This window comes from Pseudophryne corroboree, chromosome 2 (assembly GCF_028390025.1).
Source record: "Pseudophryne corroboree isolate aPseCor3 chromosome 2, aPseCor3.hap2, whole genome shotgun sequence".
Taxonomy (NCBI): Eukaryota; Metazoa; Chordata; class Amphibia; order Anura; family Myobatrachidae; genus Pseudophryne; species Pseudophryne corroboree.
Window position 1 is genome coordinate 633046004 of NC_086445.1, and position 26946 is coordinate 633072949.

Below are 26946 nucleotides of genomic sequence, written 5' to 3' on the forward strand. Positions count from 1 at the left end.
TTGAATAGGTCGAATATAAATTCTACCTAAAAATGGGCGAAAAGTGTAGTTTTTTTCGACTGGTCGAAAAAATGCCACTAGAATACCCCCTTTTTTTTCATGTAAGTGTTTTGGATGCACAACACTTCAATAAGAAGCCTTTTTACATGTCTCTCTAATATTTCCACTATATTAGAATAAGTATTGTAATCATTAAGTTATAAATAAATACTTGTGCAAGGAATGCAATAATTAATCAGTGGTGTAATGGTTAACATTACTGCCTCACAGCACTGAGGTCATGGGTTCAATTCCCACCATGGCCCTAACTGTGTGGAGTTTGTATATTCTCCGGATACTCCGGTTTCCTCCCACACTCCAAAAAAATACTGGTAGGTTAACTGGCTTCAGATAAAATTAACCCCCTACACTGGGGCAGGGACTGATGTGAATGGCCAAATATTTTCTGTAAAGCGCTACGGAATATGTGTGCGCTATATAAATAACTGGTAATAAATAAACAACAATATGTATTAGAAAAAGTAATGGCTACATAACCACCCTGCCATTCTTAGTAAACATTGCTTGTGCAGCTGCTTTCCATTTCTTAAAGCTGCTTTTGCACTTTTTAAAAAAAATAGAAAATTATTTTACATTCTTCCCAAAAGAAAGCAAATGGCTTGTCATCTGTACTCGGAGGAACATAATCCTCATTTTTAGTCAATCTTTCAGATCCAATTAGTTGACAATTTCAGAATGAGTGCAGTGGTGTTGTTGGCCCAACTTGTCTGTTCTGGCGCAGTGGGACTGTACATTGCAGGGGAGCGACCTGCTTTATAACTACCTGGAAGGTATGCTAACATTTAGAGGGATGCAGGGCATAAGATAAATAAGAGTTGCAGATAGGGCTATTGAGTTATTTAGCTACTGGTTTTGCAAATGCAGGAATACACATTTTGAAAAATGTAAATTAAGATTGATTTTAAAGAGATTGATAGAAATTATGTTTGAAAATTGCTTATATTACAGAGTTGACCTAATCATGTACAAGTTTCACATGACTGGAGTCAGGAATTCTTCTTGCCCTATATTTCTCCCAAGATGGCTACTTTCCTATTAGAATGATGGTGTTAATAACACATTTTTTTTTATAGTAATACTGTATGTCAGATAAATGTGGTGTTAGCTGTAACATTATTCTGTACATAAATAACTTACCTTGGCAGCCTCGTTCATTAATCAGCAGTTTATATCCCTTTTTACAGCCACATTCAAAGCTTCCAACCGAATTACGGCAATTATGATCACAGCCACCATTGTTTACACGACATTCGTCAATATCTACAAGTGAAAAGATTGCGTGTCAGCCACCCACTGCATAGATGGTTCTCTCTCTCTCTCTCTCTCTCTCTATATATATATATATATATATAAAATTATCAGGTCAATGCCTAACATAACAGCCAATAACCTGGTTATAAAATCATGGTTTTATCATTTTTCAAACACAGCCTATAAAACGACAGTTAAAAGCTGATTGGTTGGTACATTATCACTCTCCAGAGTTTGATACATTTCACCCTTAGACTAAGGAGGGAAGCATGCCCTATGCCAATGTAGGAGAGATAGAGGTAATCCGTCAGTAATCCACAGCCTCTATAGCCCATGCAGGCTCTATCTCAGGCAAGATGCAATGAGTTTTCAAACTTCTTTACTCATAAAGCATCCGCCATCCGGGCTGGAATCTCCACAGTGCCACCATAGGAGCGCCAACCCTGCAAAGCCTGCCAGTGTAAGCCACCTATCTTCATGGACCAGCTTTGACCAAATGGATGTAAAATACATTACTGATATTGCCTGTATGTTGCTTCCCGCTACCTGTGATCTGGACCCTGCCTCCGCCAAGCTTCTAATAGGGTGTATGGACATAATTGGCCCTGTATTTGCAAAAATAGTTCAATACTCTTTATAAGTAAAATGATGATGATGATTAGGAATTAGTAGTAGTAGTAGTAGTAGTAGTAGTAGTAGTAGTAGTATCTGGCCAGGAAACATAGAAAGGATGTATTGAAGTGTCCTGTCTCTAATATTTATATAGGCAAGTATCTGTTACACTAATGTGATGTACTTCTGCTGATCACTGTGTGGACTGAATCAGTGCATCTGGCTTTATTTTTAAAAATGCTAGGCCCTAGGTGTGCATTGTTCTAAACCAAAATAATACTCCAGAAATCTCTCAAACTCAATTTCACAATTTCCTCTGCGTTTAGCATTAGGTAAAAGATGTTGTTATGGTTAACTGAATGGCTCAAGAGCCATATATGGTGTAACAAAAGCTTTCTAAGAAGCCTGAAGACATGCTTGAACTAGCACTATTTTAGGAGAAACAAATAAAAATAAACTCTAATCAATTATTTGGTTAGTGCTGTAAACTGACTGTTCTGCTCCTTTCTCAATTTACATCTCTTCTTCCAGTGAACAAATTCACTCATTCAGCCTCAACTACCACCTCTCTGCTGTGTATCCGAGGACACCCAAACTCTACATGTTCAAAACTGATTTTCCCTCCTCCCTGTGTAAAATCTCCCTCACTATCAGCAACATCACACACTTAACAGTGCATCAAGGGGGTCATTCAGACCCGGTCGCTGCTGTGCACAGCAGCGATCTGGTCTGAACTGCGCATGCGCCGCCGACGCAGTACGCTGGCACATGCCAGACAGCCGTCGGCTGTATTTAGCTAGCGACCGCCTCTGCCTGATTCACAGTCAGAGGCGGTCGCTCTGCGGGAGGGGGCAGGCCGGCAGCATTTTGCCGCTGTTTAGGGGGCGCGGTCCAGGCAACGCAGGTGACCTGGGCAGCGACGAGTAGCTCCCTGCCAGCACGCAGGAGCTGCGCTGGCTGGGAGCTGCGCTGGCTGGGAGCTACTCTTCAAGTATAAAAGCATCGCCGCTGTGTAATGATTTTGTACTTGTACGACGGGGCAGGGACTGACATGCGGGGAGGGCTAGCCCTGTGCTGGGCGTTGCCCCCGCATGTCAGTGTGACTGATCGTAGATGTGCTAAATTTAGCACATCTATGATCAACTCTGAATCACCTCCCAAGACTGATAGCTTAATGTTATCCTTATCTCCAGCCTCTGCCTTATTCCTCACATTGCTGTCCCCATTCACATCTTAAGGGGGTACACACGGAGAGATCCGTGCTTAAATTCTAAGCAATCTGACTAGATTGCTTAGAAGTTAAGCACGGACTTCTCCATGTGTATCCCCTACAGCGAAAGCGATGCACAGCCCCGCGCGTCGCTATTACCGGTATTAGATTGGCCTGCATGCAGGCACAATCTAGCACATCGCTCATTTCACCGCATGGTGTGCTGAGTGGGGGGAGAGATGTGTGCTGAGCGGCCTGTGATAGATCACTCAGCACACATGTCTGGGAAAATATCAACGTGTGTACTGGCCTTTAGATGCTACAAAAACTCTCTACTCTCTCATCATCTCCCATGACAAATGCAACCAACTTCTCGATGTTCTTCCTGTCATCAGTCACACATCAATCTATCTTCAATTATTATTTTACTCTGACCATAGCTACATTGACTCTTTATACCATCCAGAATAAATTTCAAGCTACTCATCCTCCCCAATACCTGCCCATCATATATCTCAAACCTCATCTCCATATAGTCTCCATGACCTATGCATTCTCTTCTCTCTGATGACTACATTTCTCTATCGTCCTAGTGGATGCTGGGGTTCCTGAAAGGACCATGGGGAATAGCGGCTCCGCAGGAGACAGGGCACAAAAAGTAAAGCTTTTCCAGATCAGGTGGTGTGCACTGGCTCCTCCCCCTATGACCCTCCTCCAGACTCCAGTTAGATTTTTGTGCCCGGCCGAGAAGGGTGCAATCTAGGTGGCTCTCCTAAAGAGCTGCTTAGAAAAAGTTTAGCTTAGGTTTTTTATTTTACAGTGAGTCCTGCTGGCAACAGGATCACTGCAACGAGGGACTGAGGGGAGAAGAAGTGAACTCACCTGCGTGCAGGATGGATTGGCTTCTTGGCTACTGGACATCAGCTCCAGAGGGACGATCACAGGTACAGCCTGGATGGTCACCGGAGCCGCGCCGCCGGCCCCCTTGCAGAGGCTGAAGTCAGAAGAGGTCCAGAATCGGCGGCTGAAGACTCCTGCAGTCTTCTAAAGGTAGCGCACAGCACTGCAGCTGTGCGCCATTTTCCTCTCAGCACACTTCACACGCAGTCACTGAGGGTGCAGGGCGCTGGGGGGGGGCGCCCTGGGAGGCAAATGTAACCTATATAAAGGCTAAAAATACCTCACATATAGCCCCCAGAGGCTATATGGAGATATTTAACCCCTGCCTGGATTCACTAAATAGCGGGAGACGAGCCCGCCGGAAAAGGGGCGGGGCCTATCTCCTCAGCACACGGCGCCATTTCCTCTCACAGCTCCGCTGGTCAGGACGGCTCCCAGGTCTCTCCCCTGCACTGCACTACAGAAACAGGGTAAAACAGAGAGGGGGGGCAAATTTATGGCGATATTTTGATATATATAAAGCAGCTATAAGGGAGCACTTATTATAAGGCTATCCCTGTTATATATAGCGCTTTTGGTGTGTGCTGGCAAACTCTCCCTCTGTCTCCCCAAAGGGCTAGTGGGTCCTGTCTTCGTTAGGAGCATTCCCTGTGTGTCTGCTGTGTGTCGGTACGTGTGTGTCGACATGTATGAGGACGATATTGGTGTGGAGGCGGAGCAATTGCCAAATATGAGGATGTCACCCCCTAGGGAGTCGACACCAGAATGGATGCCTTTATTTATGGAACTACGGGATAGTGTCAACACGCTAAAGCAGTCGTTTGACGACATGAGACGGCCGGACAATCAATTAGTGCCTGTCCAGGCGACTCAAACACCGTCAGGGGCTGTGAAACGCCCTTTGCCTCAGTCGGTCGACACAGACCCAGACACAGGCACTGACTCCAGTGGTGACGGTGACGAATCAACCGTATTTTCCAGTAGGGCCACACGTTATATGATTTTGGCAATGAAGGAGGCGTTACATTTAGCTGATACTACAGGTACCACTAAACAGGGTATTATGTGGGGTGTGAAAAAACTACCTATAGTTTTTCCTGAATCAGAAGAATTAAATGACGTGTGTAATGAAGCGTGGGTTGCCCCTGATAAAAAGCTGATAATTTCAAAGAAATTATTGGCATTATACCCTTTCCCGCCAGAGGTTAGGGAGCGCTGGGAAACACCTCCTAGGGTGGACAAGGCGCTAACACGCTTATCTAAACAAGTGGCGTTACCCTCTCCTGAGACGGCCGCACTTAAAGATCCATCAGATAGGAGGATGGAAAATATCCCAAAAAGTATATACACACATGCAGGTGTTATACTACGACCAGCTATAGCGACTGCCTGGATGTGCAGTGCTGGGGTAGTTTGGTCAGAGTCCCTGATTGAAAATATTGATACCCTGGACAGGGACAATATTTTACTGTCGTTAGAACAAATAAAGGATGCATTTCTTTATATGCGTGATGCACAGAGGGATATCTGCACACTGGCATCACGGGTAAGTGCTATGTCCATTTCGGCCAGAAGAGCTTTATGGACGCGACAGTGGACAGGCGATGCGGATTCAAAACGACATATGGAAGTTTTGCCGTATAAAGGGGAGGAGTTATTTGGAGTCGGTCTATCAGATTTGGTGGCCACGGCTACAGCCAGGAAATCCACCTTTCTACCTCAAGTCACTCCCCAACAGAAAAAGGCACCGACTTTTCAACCGCAGCCCTTTCGTTCCTTTAAAAATAAGAGAGCAAAGGGCTATTCATATCTGCCACGAGGCAGAGGTCGAGGGAAGAGACAGCAACAGGCAGCTCCTTCCCAGGAACAGAAGCCTTCCCCGGCTTCTACAAAAGCCTCAGCATGACGCTGGGGCTTCTCAAGCGGACTCGGGGACGGTGGGTGGTCGTCTCAAAAATGACAGCGCGCAGTGGGCTCACTCGCAGGTAGATCCCTGGATCCTGCAGATAATATCTCAGGGGTACAGGTTGGAATTAGAGACAGATCCACCTCGCCGTTTCCTGAAGTCTGCTTTACCAACGTCCCCCTCCGAAAGGGAGACGGTTTTGGAAGCCATTCACAAGCTGTACTCTCAGCAGGTGATAGTCAAGGTACCTCTTCTACAACAAGGGAAGGGGTATTATTCCACTCTTTTTGTGGTACCGAAGCCGGATGGCTCGGTAAGGCCTATTCTAAATCTGAAGTCCTTGAACCTGTACATAAAGAAGTTCAAGTTCAAGATGGAGTCACTCAGAGCAGTGATAGCGAACCTGGAAGAGGGGGACTTTATGGTATCCTTGGACATCAAGGATGCGTATCTCCACGTTCCAATTTACTCCTCACACCAGGGGTACCTCAGGTTCGTTGTACAAAACTGTCACTATCAGTTTCAGACGCTGCCGTTCGGATTGTCCACGGCACCTCGGGTCTTTACAAAGGTAATGGCCGAGATGATGATTCTTCTTCGAAGAAAAGGCATATTAATTATCCCATACTTGGACGATCTCCTAATAAGGGCAAGGTCCAGAGAACAGCTAGAGATGGGATTAGCACTGTCGCAAGAAGTGCTAAAACAGCACGGGTGGATTCTGAATATTCCAAAATCCCAGTTAATGCCGACAACTCGTCTGCTGTTCCTAGGGATGATTCTGGACACGGTTCAGAAAAAGGTTTTTCTCCCGGAGGAAAAAGCCAAGGAGTTATCCGAGCTTGTCAGGAACCTCCTAAAACCAGGAAAGGTGTCTGTACATCAATGCACAAGAGTCCTGGGAAAAATGGTGGCTTCTTACGAAGCAATTCCATTCGGCAGATTCCACGCAAGAATTTTCCAAAGGGATCTGTTGGACAAATGGTCAGGGTCGCATCTTCAGATGCACCTGCGGATAACCCTGTCTCCAAGGACAAGGGTGTCTCTTCTGTGGTGGTTGCAGAGTGCTCATCTATTGGAGGGCCGCAGATTCGGCATACAGGATTGGATCCTGGTGACCACGGACGCCAGCCTGAGAGGCTGGGGAGCAGTCACACAAGGAAGAAACTTCCAGGGAGTATGGACGAGCCTGGAAACGTCTCTTCACATAAACATTCTGGAACTAAGAGCAATATACAATGCTCTAAGCCAGGCAGAACCTCTGCTTCAGGGAAAACCGGTGTTGATCCAGTCGGACAACATCACGGCAGTCGCCCATGTGAACAGACAGGGCGGCACAAGAAGCAGGAGTGCAATGGCAGAAGCTGCAAGGATTCTTCGCTGGGCAGAGAATCATGTGATAGCACTGTCAGCAGTGTTCATCCCGGGAGTGGACAACTGGGAAGCAGACTTCCTCAGCAGACACGATCTTCACCCGGGAGAGTGGGGACTTCATCCAGAAGTCTTCCACTTGCTGGTAACCCGTTGGGAAAGACCAATGGTGGACATGATGGCGTCTCGCCTCAACAAAAAACTGGACAGGTATTGCGCCAGGTCAAGAGATCCGCAGGCAATAGCTGTGGACGCGCTGGTAACGCCTTGGGTGTACCAGTCGGTGTATGTGTTTCCTCCTCTGCCTCTCATACCAAAAGTATTGAGAATTATACGGCAAAGAGGCGTAAGGACGATACTAGTGGTTCCGGATTGGCCAAGAAGGACTTGGTACCCGGAACTTCAAGAGATGATCACGGAAGATCCGTGGCCTCTACCTCTAAGGAGGGACTTGCTTCAGCAGGGTCCCTGTCTGTTTCAAGACTTACCGCGGCTGCGTTTGACGGCATGGCGGTTGAACGCCGGATCCTAAAGGAAAAAGGCATGCCGGAAGAAGTCATTCCTACTTTGATTAAAGCAAGGAAGGAAGTAACCGTGCAACATTATCACCGAATTTGGCGAAAATATGTTGCGTGGTGCGAAGATCGGAGTGCTCCGACGGAGGAATTTCAACTGGGTCGATTCCTACATTTCCTGCAATCAGGATTGTCTATGGGTCTCAAATTGGGATCTATTAAGGTTCAAATTTCGGCCCTGTCGATTTTCTTTCAAAAAGAATTGGCTTCAGTCCCTGAAGTCCAGACCTTTGTTAAGGGAGTGCTACATATACAGCCTCCTGTGGTGCCTCCAGTGGCACCGTGGGATCTCAATGTGGTTTTGGACTTTCTAAAATCTCATTGGTTTGAACCACTAAAGAAGGTGGATTTGAAATATCTCACATGGAAAGTGACCATGCTTCTAGCCCTGGCTTCGGCCAGGAGAGTGTCAGAACTGGCAGCTTTATCTTACAAAAGCCCATATCTGATTTTCCATTCGGACAGGGCAGAACTGCGGACTCGTCCGCATTTTCTCCCTAAGGTGGTGTCAGCATTTCATCTGAACCAGCCTATTGTAGTGCCTGCGGCTACAAGTGACTTGGAGGACTCCAAGTTACTGGACGTTGTCAGAGCATTAAAAATATATATTGCAAGGACAGCTGGAGTCAGAAAATCTGACTCGTTGTTTATATTGTATGCACCCAACAAGAGGGGTGCTCCTGTGTCTAAGCAGACGATTGCTCGTTGGATCTGTAGCACAATCCAACTTGCACATTCTGTGGCAGGCCTGCCACAGCCTAAATCTGTAAAGGCCCACTCCACAAGGAAGGTGGGCTCATCTTGGGCGGCTGCCCGAGGGGTCTCGGCATTACAACTTTGCCGAGCAGCTACGTGGTCAGGGGAGAACACGTTTGTAAAATTTTACAAATTTGATACTCTGGCTAAGGAGGACCTGGAGTTCTCTCATTCGGTGCTGCAGAGTCATCCGCACTCTCCCGCCCGTTTGGGAGCTTTGGTATAATCCCCATGGTCCTTTCAGGAACCCCAGCATCCACTAGGACGATAGAGAAAATAAGATTTTACTTACCGATAAATCTATTTCTCGGAGTCCGTAGTGGATGCTGGGCGCCCATCCCAAGTGCGGATTATCTGCAATAATTGTACATAGTTATTGTTAACTAATTCGGGTTATTGTTGAAGGAAGCCATCTTTCAGAGGCTCCGCTGTTATCATACTGTTAACTGGGTTTAGATCACAAGTTGTACGGTGTGATTGGTGTGGCTGGTATGAGTCTTACCCGGGATTCAAAATCCTCCCTTATTGTGTACGCTCGTCCGGGCACAGTACCTAACTGGAGTCTGGAGGAGGGTCATAGGGGGAGGAGCCAGTGCACACCACCTGATCTGGAAAAGCTTTACTTTTTGTGCCCTGTCTCCTGCGGAGCCGCTATTCCCCATGGTCCTTTCAGGAACCCCAGCATCCACTACGGACTCCGAGAAATAGATTTATCGGTAAGTAAAATCTTATTTTCACTTCTACCTCCCAAGACTTCATCTGTCACAATCTCCATTCCCAATTCCACTTGGATTCTATTGTCTCAGCATTGCTCTCACCCTCTAGATTGCAGGAAAAGTCCACCTACCCTTTGAACTCATGTCTGCACCAGGATGCGGTTATGTGACCGCCGGTCACAACACCTACCCCTACATCCCGCCTCCTGAAAATCCCGATGGTCGACATGCCAACCAACAGGGACTATTCCCACTCGTAGGTGTCCACGACACCCATAGAGTGAGAATAGAATCTGTGGTGACCGCACGTCGCCACTGAGCCCGCAGCGTTGCGAGCATAGCGAGCTCGCAAGTGGCTTGCTACGCCCCCCGCAAGCATTCCGCTGCCGGCGGAAGTATGCTGACCGCCAGTCTCCTGATTGCCGGTCACGCATACCCAACCCGTCTGTACCATGTATTGTAAGGCCCTACTACATTCTTTATTTATGGTTGGTTCTCCTCTTTGTGCAGCACTTTAGAGAACAAATATATGATGTGAGCAGGAAGAACTCTGCACTGATGTTTTAATTTTGAGTAAAATTCCCTTTTACATCTAAGTAGGATCTGCAGCCTGCGTTTTTACATATTCAGCAGTGTGAGAACTGCAGGCTAGAGTGATACATTGTAGTGTGAGAATAGCAGACTGGAGTTTAATATACAGGATACACTCTATTGCATGCACCCTGTGCAAGTAAGATAAGGTAGTAGATGCTGGATGCCTGTAGACAGCACAGGTGCTTTTGAAGAAATCAGATAGTTAGTAATTTGAGCTGCATGACAGCACAGAGGCTGCTGTTGAGACTTGCACAGGTATAGCAGATGGTGGTAACTGTTTGCAGGAATATACTTGTGAAGACTACCCACAAGGAACTGGTAAGTCCGCAGTTTGGTAAGTGCAGAAAGTCACAGGATAACAGGGACTCCAACAGAAGCAAACGGAAGAAGGAACACAACGGTTTAGTAAGGCTGAACACCAACTGGAAAGTATAAACCACAGGTGAGTACAGTGCTGGAAGCGATTACAGAGAGCAAAGACTTTGGGTAGAATCGTAGGTGAAGTCAGCAACAGAATACTGATCTGCAATTAGTGGTAATACAAGTTGAACTGGCAAAGTGCTAGTGTCAGAAAAAGGCTTATATAGGACTCACTGCACTAGGATTGGATACAGGAGTCACGTGAGAAGTAAGACTCTGTGAGTGGCTGCAATGGTGTCATCTGGCCTCACGTATGATGGCTGCACCCATGCAGCAGGAATATATTTCTAAAGTGGAAAAAACAGACACATCCTCAGATGACTAGCCTGTAGAGACAGGTATTTCAGTAAAAGTCAGCAGTAGCTGAGGTAAGAGGGTCTGAGAACCTGCAGTGTTACAGTACCCCCATCCCCTCCTTTAATGGATGGCCCTTGGAAACCTCTATGGTTTTGAGGAAAGTTTCAGTGGAAACTTCTAGAACCTCTTGGAACTCGGGATGTACTGTAAAATGGGAAGATGAACACCTCTCGAGAAAAAAATGGAGTCCAGGTAATCTTCCTTTCCAGATAAAGATTCCCAGCTCTCATTTCCAAAAGAAAGATTTTAGTCACCAGAATATGTAGACCATTCGCTTTCACTGAAATCGGAATAATCTTCATACAAGGAATCCACTGAAAATATATTATTACACTCTTTCACGAGGACTAAGGAATGACAGTTGCAGCTACTTGAAATTGAAGTTCCATGGTAGCTTGATTGAAGGCCACAAGGATCTTTGGTTTGATGGTTCTCGGATAAACCTGCCTTAATCCGAGGAGGAGCATCACTAATCCCAGAAGTAGCAAATTTCAGACTTTCAGGAGCAAAGTGAGAATCAGCAGTAGCAAGGTCTTTGTCCTCCAACATTGTACTTGTCAGGGAAAGTAGCGAATCATAAGTGAGCAACCTCCCTCTGTCACCTGATTTCAGATTAAATACTACTCATTGCTTCCTCTGAAAAGTTTTAACTGCTGGTACTAGGATCTCTTCCTGGAGGAAATTAAGGTTGAAAAATGAGACCCACAGAAAATGGCCTAGCATCTGCCAAAGGGTGATAGGATCGAATGCCGAAATCCAATGCTAGTATCAGAACTTTCTTCTTAAGAATGGAATCAGTTATGGTTGATGTATCCAAAGGACCAGGACATTCCAAAGGACTACAAGAAGAATACAGGGAAGAATATCTGACCCTCAAGTCAAAGAACTGTGACCCTTGTACAGATTTTGAGATGGTTTACTTCTTGACGGCTCAGAAGTCTCTAATGTATTGATTGAAAAAAGCCTGGTCTTGTTAAGAATTCAAAGGACCAGAGGACTGAGCATCAGACTGACAAGAGGTGACAGAACCGGATTGGGACTGGGCAGTATTTAAAGACAAAGTCAATAAGGCGGTGCTCAGACTGGTGACCAACATGGTGGCTCTCTCAGGAACTGTCAGACTAGATTCCCGATAGCAACTGCCTGACAGGAGTCCATGTCTGACACTGTGACACTATGAATTCCTGCTAGAATCTTGTCACTAGAAATTCCTCCTGGGTTTGAGGGTTTTGAAACTGCTCCTGAAGTTGGAAGGTCAGATGTTTTTCCTGAAACTAGAGACCCAGACACCCCTATTGACTCTGGGAATTCAGACACCCCTCCTGGAGCAAAAAGGTCAGATGCCTCTGTTGAGACTGAAAGGTCAGATGCCCCTACTGGGGTTGAAATTTTAAAGCTCCTGAGTGGGCAGACTTTGGAATTTATTCCTGCTGTACTGCCTTAATGAAATCTGAGAGATCATCTAGCAGCGGATCCTTGGATTCAGTGAAAGGATTAGCCCATTCCAAGGCTTTTCCCATAAAGGCTAGAAGGAGATTTTTAATGAACTGGCAGATGATCCTGACTCAACAATAGTACATCTGTGTATGAACTTGAAGAAGAAACACCCCGCCCCTCCTGCTGGGTCTCATCACCTGCGATTTCGTGTTGAGCACGCATCGTTAAGTGTGCTGCATAAGACTGTCTGTTACTTCTGGTTATTAGGAAGTACTATATCATTCACATTTAGGGGCCTAGTTATGAAAATAGACTCCCCCAACCCCCCCCCCCCCCCCAAATGGATGCATTTTCCAGGATTTTAGCATTGAAGTATTTTAACAAATGTCAAGTGCAAGATATATATCTTGTGAGCATAAAGTCCTTACACAAAAAATGTGTTTACATTTTATGGAGCTATTAGAGAGCAAATTCTAAATGCTGATTATATTTTTAAAACTGCTCCAATAAAGACAGATTTCTACCAGATTGAGCAATACATTATAATAACAGGTAATGTTTATACTACTTAAATGAAGTTGGTTCTGTTGTTACAGATTAGAAGGAGCACTATGCTATTCATATTTTGAAAGATAGTTTTTGCTATTTTTGTTGACATGTCGTTAAACACTACAAGCTGTCTCTGAACTGAGTATTATTGTGCATCACTCATCAGCCACAATAAAATAACATGTATGAGCCACCATGCTTAAAAGTCAGGCTGATTAGACAGCAGGTGCATTTTGTTTACTTGCCTTTATAAAAGGGTCTGCATGTGCCCAAGCCTGTCATTGTGTTATTGGAGAGTCACAGTGCTGTATGCCTTTACAGTACTAAGCTCAGGAGAGATTGGTACCTTATCCATTTGACTGCTGTTTATCTTCAATAAAATCTATTCTGGTTTGGAGTCAACTTGTGGACTAACCTCTTTGTTCACATCTGCTATGCTCCTACCAATGAAACAGTGAGATAAACTATGGGCTGTTGCAAATTTTAATGTAGCCAATTGAAAAAAGCAGAGCATCAGCAGGAGCTGAAATACATCCATGCAGTGGTGGATTTCCTGCAGCCCCCCCAGGTAAAATCTACCATCCCTATCAGTATTAGTGCAGCCACATGCAGTGCACACACTGTGACTGGCAGTGACTTCCTTTTGGAAGTCCTACATGCCAGTCACAGACACACAAGGCAGTCCCATTGGGAGGTGTTTCTTTCCTCCGGGACTGCCAGACCAGGCTGTGATAGGCAGAGAGCTGACTTCCTGTAGTAAGCCACTCCCTGTCTTTCACACAGCCAAATCTGTCTTCTGTGGGCTGCAGCCAACATCTCACAGGATGAGAAGTGCATGGTTTTGGTGAACTTGCAAGGATCACACCAAGTATTTTTTTTACCTCTCCCAATATGTGCCATCAGTTCTAAGCATTGCCTATTTTGCCCAGAGTAATCCTATGTAGTGCACCTAAAATGACTGCCTCACACTTCCTCATGGGTGGGGTGTATAATCTTTGCAACTGATGACTAAAAACTAAAAAGGATGCTTCACTCGTTGTAATATCTCCATGGTCTATGTGTTTCATGCAAAGCAATTTTGTTAATGCTTTATTGTGTTAATACTTTAGTTTCTGTATATTATTTTCATACGCAGATGCAATTGCACCCTATTTTCTTGCCCAATCTCACAGCCTTGTGCTGTGGGTGTAGCTCCTGACTTTGCCAAAGCTGCATTGACACATTGACACACAGGGGTAAATTTACTGAGATGGGAGTTCTATTTAAGATGGGATGTTGCGCATAGCAACCAATCAGATTCTGCTTCTCATTTATCTAGCACCTTCTAGAAGATAATACATGGAATCTGATTGGTTGCTATGGGCAACATTCTATGTTAAATAGAACTCCCATCTTAGTAAATGTACCCATCATTGTCTTGGGCTGGCTCATCCGAAATAGGGACTGAGGGCACTGTAATCTCCTGAGCAGCTGTAGTGTGGGATGTCTTACAATTATTCCTACAACAGTTATATAGTAAAACACTTGATCACATTTAATACTGGAAATTAGTGAGTGGGGGCTGGGAACTAATTCAGATCTGTTATGTTCTTGTCTATCTAGAAGTACTGTGCGGACATACTGTATGAGACATGTCATTGAAAGAGAATGGGGTTACATTTTTTTTAGTGATGTGCACCGGACATTTTTCGGGTTTTGTGTTTTGGTTTTGGATTCGGTTCCGCGGCCGTGTTTTGGATTCGGACGCGTTTTGGCAAAACCTCCCTGAAATTTTTTTGTCGGATTCGGGTGTGTTTTGGATTCGGGTGTTTTTTTACAAAAAAACCTCAAAAACAGCTTAAATCATAGAATTTGGGGGTCATTTTGATCCCATAGTATTATTAACCTCAATAACCATAATTTCCACTCATTTCCAGTCTATTCCGAACACCTCACACCTCACACCTCACAATATTATTTTTAGTCCTAAAATTTGCACCGAGGTCGTTGGATGACTAAGCTAAGCGACCCAAGTGGCCGACACAAACACCTGGCCCATCTAGGAGTGGCACTGCAGTGTCAGACAGGATGGTCGATTTAAAAAATAGTCCCCAAACAGCACATGATGCAAAGAAAAAAAGAGGTGCACTGTGGTCGCTGGATGGCTAAGCTAAGCGACACAAGTGGCCGACACAAACACCTGGCCCATCTAGGAGTGGCACTGCAGTGTCAGGCAGGATGGCACTTCAAAAATATAGTCCCCAAACAGCACATGATGCAAAGAAAAATGAAAGAAAAAAGAGGTGCAAGATGGAATTGTCCTTGGGCCCTCCCACCCACCCTTATGTTGTATAAACAGGACATGCACACTTTAACAAACCCATCATTTCAGCGACAGGGTCTGCCACACAACTGTGACTGAAATGACTGGTTGGTTTGGGCCCCCACCAAAAAAGAAGCAATCAATCTCTCCTTGCACAAACTGGCTCTACAGAGGCAAGATGTCCACCTCCTCCTCATCGTCCGATTCCTCACCCCTTTCACTGTGTACATCCCCCTCCTCACAGATTATTAATTCGTCCCCACTGGAATCCACCATCTCAGGTCCCTGTGTACTTTTTGGAGGCAATTGCTAGTGAATGTCTCCACGGAGGAATTGATTATAATTCATTTTGATGAACATCATCTTCTCCACATTTTCTGGAAGTAACCTTGTACGCCGATTGCTGACAAGGTGAGCGGCTGCACTAAACACTCTTTCGGAGTACACACTGGAGGGTGGGCAACTTAGGTAAAATAAAGCCAGTTAAAGCCAGTTTCTGCAAGGGCCTCCAAATTGCCTCTTTTTCCTGCCAGTATACGTACGGACTGTCTGACGTGCCTACTTGGATGCGGTCACTCATATAATCCTCCACCATTCTTTCAAGGGTGAGAGAATCATATGCAGTGACAGTAGACGACATGTCAGTAATCGTTGGCAGGTCCTTCAGTGCGGACCAGATGTCAGCACTCGCTCCAGACTGCTCTGCATCACCGCCAGCGGGTGGGCTCAGAATTCTTAGCCTTTTCCTCGCACCCCCAGTTGCGGGAGAATGTGAAGGAGCAGCTGTTGACGGGTCACGTTCCGCTTGACTTGACAATTTTCTCACCAGCAGGTCTTTGAACCTCTGCAGACTTGTGTCTACCGGAAAGAGAGATACAACGTAGGTTTTAAATCTAGGATCGAGCACGGTGGCCAAAATGTAGTGCTCTGATTTCAACAGATTGACCACCCGTGAATCCTGGTTAAGCGAATTAAGGGCTCCATTCACAAGTCCCACATGCCTAGCGGAATCGCTCTGTTTTAGCTCCTCCTTCAATGTCTCCAGCTTCTTCTGCAAAAGCCTGAGGGGAATGACCTGACTCAGGCTGGCAGTGTCTGAACTGACTTCACGTGTGGCAAGTTCAAAGGGTTGCAGAACCTTGCACAACGTTGAAATCATTCTCCACTGCGCTTGAGTCAGGTGCATTCCCCCTCCTTTGCCTATATCGTAGGCAGATGTATAGGCTTGAATGGCCTTTTGCTGCTCCTCCATCCTCTGAAGCATATAGAGGGTTGAATTCCACCTCGTTACCACCTCTTGCTTCAGATGATGACAGGGCAGGTTCAGGACTGTTTGCTGGTGCTCCAGTCTTCGGCACGCGGTGGCTGAATGCCGAAAGTGGCCCGCAATTCTTCGGGCCACCAACAGCATCTCTTGCACGCCCCTGTCGTTTTTTAAATAATTCTGCACCACCAAATTCAATGTATGTGCAAAACATGGGATGTGCTGGAATTTGCCCAGATGTAATGCACGCACAATATTGCTGGCGTTGTCCGATGTCACAAATCCCCAGGAGAGTCCATTTGGGGTAAGCCATTCTGCGATGATGTTCCTCAGTTTCCGTAAGAGGTTGTCAGCTGTGTGCCTCTTCTGGAAAGCGGTGATACAAAGCGTAGCCTGCCTAGGAACGAGTTGGCGTTTGCGAGATGCTGCTACTGGTGCCGCCGCTGCTGTTCTTGCTGCGGGAGGCAATACATCTACCCAGTGGGCTGTCACAGTCATATAGTCCTGAGTCTGCCCTGCTCCACTTGTCCACATGTCCGTGGTTAAGTGGACATTGGGTACAACTGCATTTTTTAGGACACTGGTGACTCTTTTTCTGAGGTCTGTGTACATTTTCGGTATCGCCTGCCTAGAGAAATGGAACCTAGATGGTATTTGGTACCGGGGACACAGTATCTCAATCAAGTCTGTAGTTGCCTGTGAATTAACGGTGGATAACGGAAACACGTTTCTCACCGCCCAGGCTGCCAAATCCTGAGTTATCCACTTTGCAGCAGGATGACTGCTGTGATATTTCATCTTCCTCGCAAAGGACTGTTGGACAGTCAATTGCTTACTGGAAGTAGTACAAGTGGTCTTCCGACTTCCCCTCTGGGATGACGATCGACTCCCAGCAGCAACAACACCAGCACCAGCAGCAGTAGGCGTTACACTCAAGGATGCATCGGAGGAATCCCAGGCAGGAGAGGACTCGTCCGACTTGCCAGTGACATGGCCTGCAGGACTATTGGCTTTCCTGTGTAAGGAGGAAATTGACACTGAGGGAGTTGGTGGTGTGGTTTGCAGGAGCTTGGTTACAAGAGGAAGGGATTTAGTGGTCAGTGGACTGCTTCCTCTGTCATCCAAAGTTTTTGAACTTGTCACTGACTTATGATGAATGCGCTGCAGGTGACGTATAAGGGAGGATGTTCCGAGGTGGTTAACGTCCTTACCCCTACTTATTACAGCTTGACAAGGGCAACACACGGCTTGACACCTGTTGTCCGCATTTCTGTTAAAATAATTCCACACCGAAGAGGTGATTTTTTTTGTAATTTGACCAGGCATGTCAATGGCCATATTCGTCCCACGGACAACAGGTGTCTCCCCGGGTGCCTGACTTAAACAAACCACCTCACCATCAGAATCCTCCTTGTCAATTTCCTCCTCAGCGCCAGCAACACCCATATCCTCATCCTGGTGTACTTCAACAGTGACATCTTCAATTTGACTATCAGGAACTAGACTGCGGGTGCTCCTTCCAGCACTTGCAGGGGGCGTGCAAATGGTGGAAAGCGCCACCTCTTCCCATCCAGTGTTAGGAAGGTCAGGCATCGCAGCCGACACAATTGGACTCTCCTTGGGGATTTGTGATTTAGAAGAACGCACAGTTCTTTGCTGTGCTTTTGCCAGCTTAAGTCTTTTCATTTTTCTAGCGAGAGGATGAGTGCTTCCATCCTCATGTGAAGCTGAACCACTAGCCATGAACATAGGCCAGGGCCTCAGCCGTTCCTTGCCACTTCGTGTCGTAAATGGCATATTGGCAAGTTTACGCGTCTCCTTTTAATTTTGATTTTTGGGTAATTTTACTGAACTTTTGTGTTTTGGATTTTACATGCTCTCTACTATGACATTGGGCATCGGACTTGGCAGACGACGTTGATGGCATTTCATCGTCTCGGCCATGACTAGTGAAACCAGCTTCAGCACGACGTGGAAGTGGATCTTGATCTTTCCCTATTTTACCCTCCACATTTTTGTTCTCCATTTTTTAATGTGTGGAATTATATGCCAGTATCAATAGCAATGGCCTACTACTATATATACTGCGCACAACTGAAATGCACCACAGGTATGGATGGATAGTATACTTGACGACACAGAGGTAGGTAGAGCAGTGGCCTACTGTACCGTAATGCTATATATTATATACTGGTGGTCAGCAAACTGTGCAAAACTTAAATGCACCACAGGTATGGATGGATAGTATACTTGACGACACAGAGGTAGGTAGAGCAGTGGCCTACTGTACCGTACTGCTATATATTATATACTGGTGGTCAGCAAACTGTGCAAAACTTAAATGCACCACAGGTATGGATGGATAGTATACTTGACGACACAGAGGTAGGTAGAGCAGTTGCCTACTGTACCGTACTGCTATATATTATATACTGGTGGTCAGCAAACTGTGCAAAACTGAAATGCACCACAGGTATGGATGGATAGTATACTTGACGACACAGAGGTAGGTAGAGCAGTGGCCTACTGTACCGTACTGCTATATATTATATACTGGTGGTCAGCAAACTGTGCAAAACTGAAATGCACCACAGGTATGGATAGATAGTATACTTGACGACACAGAGGTAGGTAGAGCAGTGGCCTACTGTACCGTACTGCTATATATTATATACTGGTGGTCAGCAAACTGTGCAAAACTTAAATGTACCACAGGTATGGATGGATAGTATACTTGACGACACAGAGGTAGGTAGAGCAGTGGCCTACTGTACCGTACTGCTATATATTATATACTGGTGGTCAGCAAACTGTGCAAAACTGAAATGCACCACAGGTATGGATGGATAGTATACTTGACGACACAGAGGTAGGTAGAGCAGTGACCTACTGTACCGTACTGCTATATATTATATACTGGTGGTCAGCAAACTGTGCAAAACTTAAATGCACCACAGGTATGGATGGATAGTATACTTGACGACACAGAGGTAGGTAGAGCAGTGGCCTACTGTACGGTACTGCTATATATTATATACTGGTGGTCAGCAAACTGTGCAAAACTGAAATGCACCACAGGTATGGATGGATAGTATACTTGACGACACAGAGGTAGGTAGAGCAGTGGCCTTCTGTACCGTACTCCTATATATTATATACTGGTGCTCAGTAAAATTATGCACTGTACTCCTACTATATATACTACAATGCAGCACAGATATGGAGCGTTTTTCAGGCAGAGAACGTACAATACTGGTGGTCACTGGTCAGCAAAACTCTGCACTGTACTCCTCCTATATAATACTGCTGGTCCCCAGTCCCCACAATAAAGCAGTGTGAGCACAGATATATGCAGCACACTGAGCACAGATATGGAGCGTTTTGCAGGCAGAGAACGTATAATACTGGTGGTCACTGGTCAGCAAAACTCTGCACTGTACTCCTCCTATATAATACTGCTGGTCCCCAGTCCCCACAATAAAGCAGTGTGAGCAAAGATATATGCAGCACACTGAGCACAGATATGGAGCGTTTTTCAGGCAGACAACGTATACTGGTGGTCACTGGTCAGCAAAACTCTGCACTGTACTCCTCCTATATAATACTGCTGGTCCCCAGTCCCCACAATAAAGCAGTGTGAGCACAGATATATGCAGCACACAGATATGGAGCGTTTTTCAGGCAGACAACGTATAATACTGGTGGTCACTGGTCAGCAAAACTCTGCACTGTACTCCTCCTATAATACTGCTGGTCCCCAGAATAAAGATATGCAGCCCCCTGAAACAAAGTGAGAGGACGCCAGCCACGTCCTCTCACTATCATTTCCAATGCACGAGTGAAAAATGGCGGCGACGCGGGGCTCCTTATATAGAATCCGAATCTCGCGAGAATCCGACAGCGGGATGATGACGTTCGGGCGCGCTCGGGTTAACCGAGCCATACGGGAGAATCCGAGTATGCCTCGGACCCGTGTAAAATGGGTGAAGTTTGGGGGGGGTTCGGTTTCCGAGGAACCGAACCCGCTCATCTCTAATTTTTTTATTCCGATCGCAAGGTTTAACCTCATTTTCTCTGCAGAGACCTTACCCTGAACACATTGTTAATAAAATTTCTATATGGATCAATAATAATTTAATACACAGTGATCATATAATTGCTAGCATACGTAAAGACAGGGCCATAACTAGGTGTTTGCCAATGGTGCCTTGCCCACAGCGCAAATGCACTGAGGGTGCACCATTTGGCAGCACACCCCTCACCCACACGGCCGCTATCGCCTGTCCGACTCACTCCCGCCGGCGCAACCATCGCCACCTGTCTCCCATTGCCGCTGCTGCAGAAAGTGTGGGGCCCAGGAATAACAAAAGAGACAGGGTCCCTCCCCCACAAAAATAATATTCTGCCACATCTCTCCACACATATGTGATGTCATACATTGTGATATTACATATACGTGGAGTGTTGCGGACCTACAGGAACGGTTCACAGAGAGCTGATGCACAGCTGAAGGCTTGTTTTAAAAAGTCTTCACTCTGCAGCTCTACAGGTATTGGTAGTAGGAGCCAGTGGTTGGCCCCCCTCTCTGTAAGGGCCCGGGACACCAGTCCCCACAGTCCCCCCCTGATGGCTGCCCTGGACTCAGGATTCGGGAGCACTACTGCAGCTGCTGCCGCCATGAGTGTCTGCCTCTGTATGCCAGATTGCCACCCCCTGCAACTCGGGAGTGACGTGCTGATGTCAGACGCCTCTCCCAGCTTACTCAATCTCCCACACTGCCCTGTGCCCTGCCCTGCTCAATGAAGAGCTGCCAACTGGGGGAGGTGGAGGAGGAGGGCAGGAAGGAGTAGAGCAGAGGCCTGCCAGCTGGTCACAGGTAAGTATAATACACACACACACACACACACACACACACACACACACACACACACACACACACACACACACACACTGTCTCTCTCTCTCTCTCATGTGTAAAAAGGGAACTCTGCTGCCTAATGCTTAAAAAGGGGACTTTGCCTGCCTAATGTGTACAAAAGGGGGACTTTGCCTGCCTGATGTGTAAAAAAAGGGGGGCTCTGCTGCCATAATGTGTAAAAAAGGGGGACTCTGCTGCCTAATGTGTAAGAAGGGGACTCTGCCTGCTTAATGCGTAAAAAGGGGGACTCTGCTGTTGTAATGTGTAAAAAAGAGGGACTCTGCCTGCCTAATCTGTAAAAAAGGGGGACTCTGCCTGCCTAATCTGAAAAAAAGCGGGGCTCTGCTGCCATAATGTGTAAAAGGGAGCTCTGTGGCCATGCCCCTTCCCCATGAAGCCACACCCATATATTTTTGGCACAGGGCTATGGCACGCACTGACCCTGTTTTGTATATGGGGGGCCACACAGCGCTAAAATGTCTAGTTACGGCACGTACGGCACTGCTTAAAGATATATACTATGCAGGGGTGGTGCAAGGTTTCTTGGCACCTTAGGCAAAACGTCAGATTACTGCCCCAACCACCACCAATACCCACTTCTGTGCCCTTCAGATGAAAGTATGACATATAAGTTCCACAGCCAACACTTGCATTAAGTACAAGGATGCTTCTTTCAGAGACATACTTAATTTTGTAATAGGCAGACTCAGTTGCGACCCCCACCCAGATCCCGGCACCCTAGACAGCTGCCTAATATAAAAAGCCAGCCCTGGTACTATGTTATATGTAAGGACAATAAACAGTCAATAGAGTATAAAAAGCTAATTTGTAACTATCACATAAGATGAATGATGAGGACACATACAGTATCAACAGGGCATGGACCTGACAAAACTGTGAATTAGTAGATCTTGGTTCTACTTACCTTTGCAGGTCTTCCTGTCTGATTGTAGCATGAAGCCCATAGGACAGCTGCAATGCACACCTGTTAATGCATCATGACACCGACTATCACAGCCACCATTATTCACTGAGCAGCTTTCTAGAGGTTCACAGAGGAAAAACAATTTAGGAACAACAATATAAAGGCAAGTAAAAACCACAATAACCCAATATGACCTGTATTATCTATCAAAAGTGTTTCAGCTGTCAGTTAGCTTTTATCCATCCACTCAACATTATGCATTCTCTCTCCTCTCTCTCTCTCTCTCTCTCTCTCTCTCTCTCTCTCTCTCGTTAATTTGCATGATAAATATGCAGCAGATTATTTGATTTTGGCTAGATGCAGTAGTATTATTATGGTTTTTGTTAGAGCCACTGGGTTAATGCCATTAATATTTGATAATTATTAGTGTAGGGGTCATTTGTGAAATGCATATGTATTGAATAAATTCACATATTGCTTTGTGCATTTACTCTGCGGGTGTGGCATGTGTGACCGGCGGTGTGGAGACTGCCGGTCAGCATACTGCAGCTGGGATCCCGACAGAGGAATGGGGCGAGTGCAACAAGCCCCTTGCAGGCCCGGTGGCGACTTTCCCACTCTATGGGTGTCGTGGACACCCACGAGTGGGAATAGTCCCTGTTGGTCGACCGTCGGGATTGTGAGGGGGCGGGATTTAGGGAAAGGTATTGTGAACGGCGGCCTCCTGACTGCCGGTCACATAACTACATCCCACTCATACATATGTACATGCCTAAACACTGCACACATTTGCCAGTGATCTTCTGCCATATGTGTGTTACAATACCTTTAGACCTGGTACAAGTACAGTGCCAACTGTTGTGTTTGGTTGGCCCATGATTTCATTTTTAATAAATAACTTATGGGGGGTATCCTATTAGCCGCGATAATGCAACCCGCATTCGCAGCTAATGTTATCGCATAAAAAATCAGCTTATTGCACCCTGCACACTCACGTTGTTTGCATCTATTCCAAAATGGCAAAACGGGATTCGCTAATTCTAGCCGGCAAAAGCTGTGATTAATATAGGAGAAAATGGGGAAATCTGCCTGTACCCCCCAAAAAGCCAAAATAATATTGGAAAACATTATAGAAGTCTATTAGTGGTCATAAAAAACTACTTGGTGTAATTGAATTAGGTCAAGTCACTGTTATATGCATTTTTTAAAAATCTTGCTGTTTTGGCCGTCTCACACTGCATTACATCCGGCCCTATGTATATTTCTGTGCAAGTATAACATTTCTACTGCAAGACCTTTGTGAGGATGGCTTCCATATGATAATCCAGCTGAAATAAATATCTAGTTTATTTGTGCTGACAAAAGAATGTCAAACTGTAGGGTGTACAAAATCTGACCCAAGAGCAAGATGAACTTCTCGCCCATTGTAAATTTCAAAATATGATCACAATACTGTATACATCCAAACAGATGAAACCCAAATTATTGCATTTATTGAAGATAGGTATATCATATTATCCCACAAAAAATGAATACATATGTTATGAATGAATACATAAGTAATTAATGCTCAAATTCAATGGGCATTTTGCACTATAACATTCTGAGAGAAATGTAATGAATGCCGTAAAATTTCCCATTTAAATCAGGCAGTATAAATTGCCAAATTCACCACATTTACATGTCCCCCATTGTATTTGGAACTGGGAATTAAATACGGGATGTAATTACTATCCCGGCGGTCGGGATCCCTGTGGACAGAATACTGACGCCGGGATCCCAACCGCCGAGAATGCCAACAGCTGCGCCAATCCTATTCCCACTCGTGGGTTTCCACAACACCCATAGGGAGGTATTAAATTATTTCCACCAACTTCCACACCCTATCTGTTGCTGACAGGTATGGGATCATCATTTCAGCTCGCTACACCCGGGTTTAGTGAGACGCCCTAACTCTTTACGCAGCTAAACCTGATTACTATAGGCGCGATACGCAGGATAACAGGGATCACTTTAGAATGGAGATTGGGAGTAATATATAATTTGAATACCGCCCTTACAGTGGGAATAGAACCACAGCGTGGTGAGCTCAGCTAGCCCACACCCCGCTGCTGGCATTCTGGCAACTGGAATCCCGGGGTCTGTATTCTGACCTTCGGGATCCCGACCGCCAGCATTCTAATCCCAACCCTTGAATACTTTCAATTAATTCTAGCAGAGTGTTCTGGATGATGTAAGGTCTGTATCAAAAATATAGCTAGATTTATTGAGTGGTCATTTTGTGAATGATATGGTGGAAAAGTAATTGCATGTGTGTCTGAACAACCAGCTGTCTTGTATGGCAAGTGGAACATAACAGTAGTATTATTTTGCTAAACATTCAAATTTACAACTAGGTGAAAACCATTTTTCAGCAAAACTTTTCCTGAGTCCAAATTTGCTCCCTGAAGTTGCTTTCCCTCCTCTGTCACTCATTTTTTTTTATGTTTACATTTTATATTAAAGTATACTGAATATACAGGTCAAGGGTCATTTCAGTAAGCGACAGACTGGACAATACAATAAGGCAAAGAGCAGAGAAATAAAAGCACAAAGTACAAGTAGAGGAATGTAATAGCATATCATAGTATAAACATCAAATACTAAGGCATGTTGGGAAATAATCAGAGAGTGAATGGAGGGTCCGGCAAAAACACACAGGGTTCGTACAAAAGGGTAGAGTGGGCTCAACGCCAGATACTGGGGGTCATTACGAGTTGATCGTAGCTGTGCAAAATTTTGCACAGCTACGATCATCTTTCCTGACTTGCGGGGGGGTGCCCAGCACGGGGCTAGTCCGCCCCACATGTCAGTCTGGCCCACCCTCGCAGAAGTGCAAAGGAATCGCACAGCAGCGATGCCTTTGCACGTCAGGAGTAACTCCCGGCCAGAGCAGCTTTAGCGTGCTGGCCGGGACCTACTCCTCGCTCCCTGGCCCGCAGCAGCTGCGTATGACGTCACGCAGCCGCTGCGGCCCGCCCCCGTTCGGTCAGGCCACGCCTGCGTTGGCCAGACCGCGCCTAAGAAACGGCGGACAAACACCGCCGTTTCGCCCCCTCCCGTCCATCGATCGCCTCTGCCTGTCAATCAGGCAGAGGAGATCGCTATCCTGCTACGGCCTTCGGCCGTCCCGCATGCGCAGGTGCACTATGGCGCCGGCACATGCGCAGCAGGGACCCGTTTACTCTGCTGCGTTAAAATGCGGCGAGCGAACGGGTCGGAATGACCCCCACTATCCTTAATAGGAGCTGCATACACACATCAGTGAAGCTATAAATGAGTGCATCGCTCTATCTGAAGAGAAGCTTCCTACTAATCCATTCTCATGAGGAAAAAGTATTTTTCTTTAAACAACTCAAGAGAAGGAGGAACGGTTTGGCTCACACCTGGAGGATGATTTTTCTAGCTGCTACTGATATTGGCAGAAGCAGTTTTCTGCATCTCTCACGCCAGGCAAAAGCATGCTTAAAACAGCCCACTGAGGAGTTAGAGGGACATAAGACATCCAAAGCAAGCCTCCAGGCATGGATCTAAAATGTGCATATGACAAGGCTGTCCGATAGACAATGCAGCAGATCAGCCTCAGGGCCACCACATTTGGGACAGTGAGTGTGGACTGAGCCCAATAATGAAGCTTAAATGAAGGTACAGGTATCCACGGTGGAATATATTTAAAAACATTTTAACATATCTAGAGGAGGGGATATAATGTATGTAAAAGATCGGACAGCTCTAGTCTAGACTGTCTAGGGAAGGGGGACAACCATCAGACTAGAGAGTAAAAAATGATCAAGAGGTTCCCTCAGAAAATCATAGCGCTATGACCCGCTGTTCAAGGAGCGGTTGGGACAATATCTTATCCAAGGGGTTATCCAAGTCTAAGGGGGGGGGGGACAAATTAGAGACAGTGGGGCTAATTCAGACCTGAACGCTGCTGTGCGTTTTCGCACAGCAGCGATCAGGTCAGAACTGCGCATGCGGCGCCGGCGCATGCCAGACAGCCGACGGGCTGTCTTAGCCCTGCAATCGCCTCTGCTTGATTGACAGGCAGAGGCGGTCGCTGGGCAGGAGGGGGTGGGCTAGCAGTGTTTGGCCGCCACTTAGAGGGTGCGGTCTGGGCAACACTGGGGGGACGGGCCGCGGCGGCTGCGTGACATCACCGCTGTGACCTGGGCAGCGACGAGTAGCTCCCTGCCAGTGCGCAGGAGCTGCGCTGGTTGGGAGCCCTCTTCAAGTACAAAAGCATCGCCGCTGTGTGATGCTGTTGTACTTGTGCAGCGGGGTAGGGCCTGCTGACATGCGGGGTGGGCTAGCCCTGTGCTGGGCGTCCCCCCGCATGCCAGGGAAGCTGATTGTAGATGTGCTAAATTTAGCACATCTATGATCAGGTCTGTATTGAGCCCAGTATTAGTAAAAAAGACAAAAACAAAGTAACCAATGCAGGTCACTCATTTTTTTTATTTCATCTTTAGCCAGTTCATATTTAGCCATTTAACCCTAAGCATGCTGTCACCAAACACAGATCTGCCCTTAGAATAAACAATTAATATTAAATTAATTAATATCCCCATTTATTTTATGTTTATAACAATATAGTCATGGCTGCAGGGTGTGATTTACAGTTGATAAGGGCTACACATTTTAGGGATTAATAATACCATATTGGTTATCTATATTACATGTGGAGCTAATAATTCAAGGGCAGGGTAAGTTGAGAAAGAACTATCCTTCACGTGTGGGTTTAATTGATTTTATGTCTGGGCTGGTTGGGGGCAGGCTTAGAC

General features: G+C 46.0%; 1 protein-coding gene across 6 annotated transcripts in view; it reads right to left on the bottom strand.

Annotated features, from left to right (window-relative positions):
- Nucleotides 1–26946, bottom strand: part of SCUBE3 (signal peptide, CUB domain and EGF like domain containing 3) — a 207439-nt gene that overhangs the window by 62363 nt on the left and 118130 nt on the right. For all 6 annotated transcript variants that reach the window (XM_063954914.1, XM_063954912.1, XM_063954913.1 and 3 more), the window contains 2 exons: nucleotides 22124–22240; nucleotides 1198–1320 (listed from right to left, as the gene is read on the bottom strand). In XM_063954914.1, the coding sequence (XP_063810984.1) occupies nucleotides 1198–1320; nucleotides 22124–22240 (240 nt within the window). The remainder of the gene's footprint in view (nucleotides 1–1197; nucleotides 1321–22123; nucleotides 22241–26946) is intronic.